We start from the raw sequence: 6,714 nt of genomic DNA, 5'->3' as shown, positions 1-6,714 counted from the left end.
AAAGTAATTGCAAGTACTTGAAATCTTATACATTCCAATATTGAAAAATACTTGGTTACCATTTGTTTACAAGGGGAATGTTAAGCTTTAGCTCTTAAAAGACCTATAAGTATATATTTGTTGGAGTGCCTGTCATGGTAGTGCTCTTGATAGAGTCTACCTATATGAGAGTGAAGTGGGGCCACTTCTTGGAGTCTAAGGGCTTGACTCTAAAAGCTCTCATGAAAGGGATACTCGACACAAGGCCATCTTAATTGTGTCAATTTAAGTGACATACAATGGTTCAAGATCTTATGCGTAAGATATGTACAACTGTTTAAATGGGATAATTGTTTCAAAGCTTATCTACCACATTATTTCGGATGGGTGAAACTATGTTTTGTTAGGCAAAAGTTCAAGTCTTAAAGACACTTTTACTAAAAACATAAGATTTACAAAGTGATTGGAATTTGTGTTCATTTTCAAAATAGTGGGGAATTGTGAGAGGATTTTAAAAATGAAAAAACACTAATCTAATAATAATCACTTGTAATATAACTCATGAGAGGTTGTCATTTATAATTTCATTAATTAAAATGATATGTCTTATTAATGAAGTGGTGTGTCTCTTTAATGAATAAGTGTATGGAAGTGGTGTGTCTTTTTACTAAACACTACTTCATCCCTATAAAAATAATCTCCTACCTTTCAAGGCAATTGAATGGCAAACAAACTTTTCACAATTTCATTTGCTTTGTTCTTTGAGTGCACAAAAGATAGAGGTAAACTATCATTTTGTAAAAGTCATTATTGTCTTTGTTTGAGTTTGGAAGTGCAAACCATACTCAAGGGTCTTCATTGTATCCTATAGAAAATTCGTCATTCAATCCATTTTGCATCCAAGGTTTGAAATTAGGTGGAGGTGAATTAAACCTAAAGGAAAGTGTTTCGCATGCCTTGAATACTTGTGCACTATTTTCTTTCTTATCTCTTCATCTCTATTCCTCAAAGAACCATCTCCACCAACAATATAATCAATCCTAAAACTGATTTTCAATATAATTTTAATATATTTTTTCAAATAATAATTATACATAGAGTTTAAAACAAATTGCATATTTAAAAATTTCATATCTTTATATATTTATATTGGCATTCTATGAAAATAAAATTAGAAACAATATTTTAATCCATTTGTGAATTAAATTTTTTCACATTTAACAATATTTAAATTTATTTTAAATTACAATTATTTTTCACCAAAGTATTGTGTTTCTGAAAAATAATTTTAATTCAAAATAATCTATCTTCTATATATATATATATATATATATATATATATATATATATATATATTAAAGTAGAAAAGTCTCATGCCATGTGTCAAGCTCTTGTTAAAGGTTTTCCTCCAAAATTATTTAATAATAAACAATATTAAAATATTTACAATTATCTCTAATTTTCTACCAAAATTTTAAAAGCAAATTATAATTTTAAAAATATTTATAATTTTAAAAAGTGTTTATAATTTTAAAATTTGATGAAATTTTGATATAAAAAATATTGTTGAAATATAAACTTGAATTAATTGTAGATTAATTAATAGATGTGTTGTATTATAACAACATGAAAATATTTGTAATTTAGTTCTAAATTAATTACAAATTATTAGAGGGATTGTCTTGCTAACCCAAGAAGGTATTTATAATTTAGTCCTAAATTAATTATGACTTATCGAAGAGAGCAATTTATAAATAATATGTAGCATGAATTATCTTTTATATATGTTTTTATTATGATATTTTTATTAATTTACAAAGGATAAATATTATTTATCATTTTAACTCCATTTGACTAAAAACGAGTTAGAGAATTATTCATAATAATGAAAGAATTTATAAATAATTTTTTAAATTCAGATTAATTGTGTTATTTTTAAAAATTTGAGTAAGTTTAGTTTCAAATATTATTATCAAAAGCATGACAATTATTTCCGGTGAGAATATTATTTTTAACATATATTTATGTCTCCCGATCATAGCTTAGGCATAACACTAGCATTATATATTTACTAAAAGTTTACATAATAATAGTATTATAAATATTATGAAACCATAATCCATATTTTTAGAAGTGTGCCTAGAAAGTAATATATCGTTATATATATATATATATATATATATATATATATATATATATATATATATATATATATATATATATTAACAATATAAGTTAAAATAATGATTATAATATTATAAATAAAGCTATTTTCATAGCTTTCATAAAGGTTTAGAATTATTTGTAAATTTTTAAAATAACTTTAGATTAAACCTAGGTTTTTAAAAGTAGAACATGATTCAATTTATAATCATTAAATATGAAAATAACTAAAATGAATAATTTTATATATTTATACAAAATATATTACTGTAAATATCTAAGCATTTGCAACGTCAAGAGTTTGCCACAAGGCAATGGGCAAACAAAATAGTGGTGCATCGTGTAATGAAAGACGAGATGAAAGAATGGCGATTTAAAATTAAATGGAGCACAACATCTGAAGAAGAGCACAACAAAGTGAAAATCAACTCAACATTTGAAGAAGAGGAAGAAAAAATGAAACGTAACATGATAATTGAAGAAGGGCAAGAGAAAATGAAAGTCAATTTAACATTAGGAGGGTTTGCCAAAAACAATCAAAAGAAAGTGTCAAACTATTTAAAAACATTTTGAAATACATGGAAGAGGTGCAAGAACAACCATTGGATCAAGAGGTGCAAGAACAACAATTGGATCAAAATAACACAAAGAACGATACGTCCCAACATTATGAAAAACGACGAAGGTTACATGTTGAATTAGGCTCAATTTATAGGAGTTACTAAGATAAAGTTGGATTTTACCATTTTTTTTAAGCTTTAGTTTTTGTGTTTAGTGATTTGTTTTAATGAAATTTTTATTTAAAAAAATTGGAGCACAGTTGATCCATTTGATATATGCAGTTTGTATTATGTTGGGAACATATTCCATAATTTTATATAGAAACTTTAAATGATTTTTGTAATAAATAATTTCTGTAATTTATTACAGATGATCCTTTCCGTTCTCCGGAAAATCTCCTATATTGTATTAGGTAGCATTTTCTACACTATATTATCTTCTACACTATATTAAGTCTTCATATATATATATATATATATATCACACACATTCTCTGTTATATATGATATATACCTTTCTACTCAATTGTATCATCAAAATATATTGTTACATTGTTAAATGATAGGAAAAAAATACTTGTGTATATACTTCTAAAAATTTTAAATGAAATATTATTTTTATTATAAAAATAAATATTTATATAGTTTATAATGTATTTTAATGGTGTATATAGTGTAAAGAGGTGGTACAATCGGAGGCGAACTATTTGGCATTTTTTCTTTTCTTTTTTCCCTAAGATCTGAAGAGAATTCAAAGTAGTTTGTTTGTTTTAGAGTTTGAATCTGTTTTTCTCTTGTGTATTTCTGCCAGGAATGGAACAGAGCTCTCAAACCGAAGATTTCAGGGTAAACATTTCAAATGTGCACGTGCTTGTCAATCACTCCTCATTCTGTATGATTTTTCATCACACATGTTTTAGATACAAGTTCTGAACATTTTTTATACCTTTGAAAAAAACTTTTCTCTGTGGAGTTGTTTTTGCTTGGGTTTCACTCATTTATTGTTTTTCCTGTCTTTAGGTAAAGTTGTTGTGATTCTTTTTAATAACCAAAAAGTTTGCAAGAAAAAGAGTATCACTATGTTCTGTTCTGCTGTTTTGCGTCCTTAGAGAACATTGTTTCGGTTGCATGGCTTGGAAAAATGGAAGCTTCAATAATTACTAAAGAAATGAGAAAACAACTCCAGTAAAATTGCCCTTGTTCATCCTGGTCGTAAGTTATATCAATATTTCCCTTTGCATGGCATTAAATTGGTTGCTACAATTTCCCTTTGCTGGTGAATATGTTTAATCAACTTTCAGCTCTACAGTTTAAAACTTCTGAAATAAGCCATCTTTCATTATTCCTCTCATTTAGTCAATAGTGGTCTTAACCCCATGTTTTCTTTTCTTACCTTATGCTTAATTTTTGAAGGCCTCTTTGTGATGTTTAAGCATTTTTGTTTAGTTCTTTTGATTCAGCATTTATTTGTAGGGTACAAGATGTGGCTGAGTTACTGGGAATGATGATTGAAGATCACAAACGTTTGCAACCCAATGTGAAGACATATGCTTAAGACATCTCAGTGCTATATTTTTATTTTGCTTATCAAGGATGTAAACAATTTAATTAACAATCTACTTGTTGAAACTTGAATATCGCCATGATGTGCAAACCTGTCAAATCTTTTCACTTGCTCCATTGTCATGCCAAAAACATGTCTCCATTAAGTTTGATGGACTTCCTTTTGGTATTGTATATAGTCCTCAAGGCTAACATCATCATTTCGGATATCTTATTACTACTAAGTTAAAATCAAGGTGCTACTGTGTTGATAGATGATAGCTTTAACATCTTCTATGGTTATCTCCTAGGTAATCAACATTGATAAACCAATTCATTGTTTTTTTCCATAGTTTAAACTAAGTTTTTTTTTTTTAAAAGAACCCCAGGAGAGGGCTAATTTATTAAAAAAGATATGGATACAAAAGAGAGAGGAAGTTACAAAAGCAACCAGAACTAGAAACTAAAGACAAATCCTGAATCAATGAAGCTTCTCATAAGCCAGTGTGGCAAGTCTCTTCCAAACAAGAACAGGTTGAGGGCTGGGTCATTGAATCCAAAAGTAGTTAGAGATGTAGCAGGAAGCATCCAAGACCCCGGGATGCTATGGATGACAGGAGAGCCGAGCATGTTTAAGAGGGACCTGATTAAGTCAATCTGAGATCGAAAGTGCCAAGTGATTACTGGATCGGGGATGGTAATGACAGAAAGAGGTGCGGACGCTTCAACGAAGATCGGGGATGGTAATAACAGTTTTGCATAATGAAGGAAACTTTGGAGATCCACTCTCTCTGTATCTTCGGGCTTTGTGTCGGGAAGATATCTTGCTACTCTACAGCAATTTTTTACTAATAGATCCCAAGAGTCTTAAATAAAAGTTAATTTTATATGTCCTTATTATAGCAAATATATTTGAACCTAGTATTTGTGCTCATCAGTGTTCAATGCTTTTCATGAAGTAATACTTTCCTGAGCAGGTATAGTTATTCTTATAATCAGGAAGGATAGTGGAGATGCTTGATGCTTTAGAAGCAATGGCTGAAGACACGCAACCTATTCCACCTAGAGCAATGATTTTGGGAAGAAAATATCGTTCATTTGTAAGCTCGTGGATAGAACCTATGCAAGAAGAAGCTGATATTGGGAAAGAAATTGGTTACATTGTCAGGTGGGTCTTTCCATGTCAACAAATTGATTTGTATGTGTTTTATTTATTCTTGAAAACTTATAATCATACGCTTGAGGTATAGTCGGCGGAGTTCAAATATTTTCATGAATTTTGGAAGATTTTTATTTGGGTTCAATCAATAATGTAGTTGTGTTGTCTGATTAAATATTAATTATGTCGGAATATTTGCATTTTGTTACATTTTTTGGGTGAAATATGCACATTTAGCATTGAATGACAGGAAAAAATGGCGTCGTCTGACATTTTTAACAGAATAAAATCAAACTATAAACAAACAGTTCTTCATGGACATCTCTCATTTTAAAATTAAAACAAGATGCTGTTAGTAATTCATCAATTAGATTGCTATTTGATTAAAATTTATGAATTTCTAAGGTGGTTCACTCTACTTTTGTTATTTGGTAACATCTTACAGATTTAGTTTATTCTTGGCTGGGAATTTATTTGTAGTATAAAATACTTATTTTTCCTATTAAAGTTCCATTATGAGTTGTAATTTCCATTCTATGATGGAAGGACTGTGATTGATTATTTATCTTGTATAAGGATAATCACTTAATGGTCATTTCTTTGGGCTATTGCTAATTCTTGTTCTTCTTTTTGTTATTCTTATGATTTTTTATATCATTGTCTTGTTTCCTTGATAGGTAGATGAAGAATTAGATGAACTAATATCACGGATTAAACTTGAAGATGGGAATATAGAGTTCTGGAAAAGCCGTTTCCTTGGTGAAGGCTTAAACAATGTTCCTAATAACCAAGCTGAAGTAGAAAAGTCTGATTCTTCTGATATGTTGTATGATGATGGCGATGAGGGGGAGGATGCCTCTAAAGAAACAGAAGATGATGAGGTAGATGAAGAGGAAGAAGTTGAACAACAGGAGGAAGAAGTCGAACAAACTGAAAACCAAGCAGTTGATAGTATTAAAGACAAGGAAGCTCAAAGATTGAAGCCTCTTCAAATGATCGATATGAGTTCAGTTGTTAAAGGATTTTGACCCAATAGCTACTTCTTCAAGCAAATTACGAAGAAGAACTCCCCGTGTATTACCTGAGGTTTACTATTGTGAAATTTTGCTTTGCCTGCATTCTACTTAATATTCATTTAAGATACTTTTTTTTTTCCAAGCATGATACAAAACTAAAATTCAACATCTTTCTTATAATACCTTAAGTGATTTTTTCTGTATATTTTATTTTCTTGTTGAGGTATTTTACCGTCAATTAATAAATTAATTCTAGATTACTGCTAGTTATGATTATGTTGAAGTTGTATACTTG

At 29.0% G+C, this 6,714-nt stretch overlaps 1 protein-coding gene across 1 annotated transcript in view; it reads left to right on the top strand.

Moving 5' to 3' along the window:
* The window catches only part of LOC120270327, an 11,256-nt gene extending 4,825 nt beyond the window's left edge, over positions 1–6,431 (top strand). Inside the window, exons 2-4 of the mRNA XM_039277335.1 lie at positions 5,244–5,412; positions 5,950–5,953; positions 6,081–6,431. Of these exons, the coding sequence (XP_039133269.1) occupies positions 5,244–5,412; positions 5,950–5,953; positions 6,081–6,431 (524 nt within the window). The remainder of the gene's footprint in view (positions 1–5,243; positions 5,413–5,949; positions 5,954–6,080) is intronic.
* The last annotated feature ends 283 nt before the right edge of the window (positions 6,432–6,714 follow it).

This window comes from Dioscorea cayenensis, chromosome 10 (genome assembly GCF_009730915.1).
Source record: "Dioscorea cayenensis subsp. rotundata cultivar TDr96_F1 chromosome 10, TDr96_F1_v2_PseudoChromosome.rev07_lg8_w22 25.fasta, whole genome shotgun sequence".
Lineage (NCBI taxonomy): Eukaryota > Viridiplantae > Streptophyta > Magnoliopsida > Dioscoreales > Dioscoreaceae > Dioscorea > Dioscorea cayenensis.
This window is presented reverse-complemented; position numbering and strand designations above follow the sequence as displayed.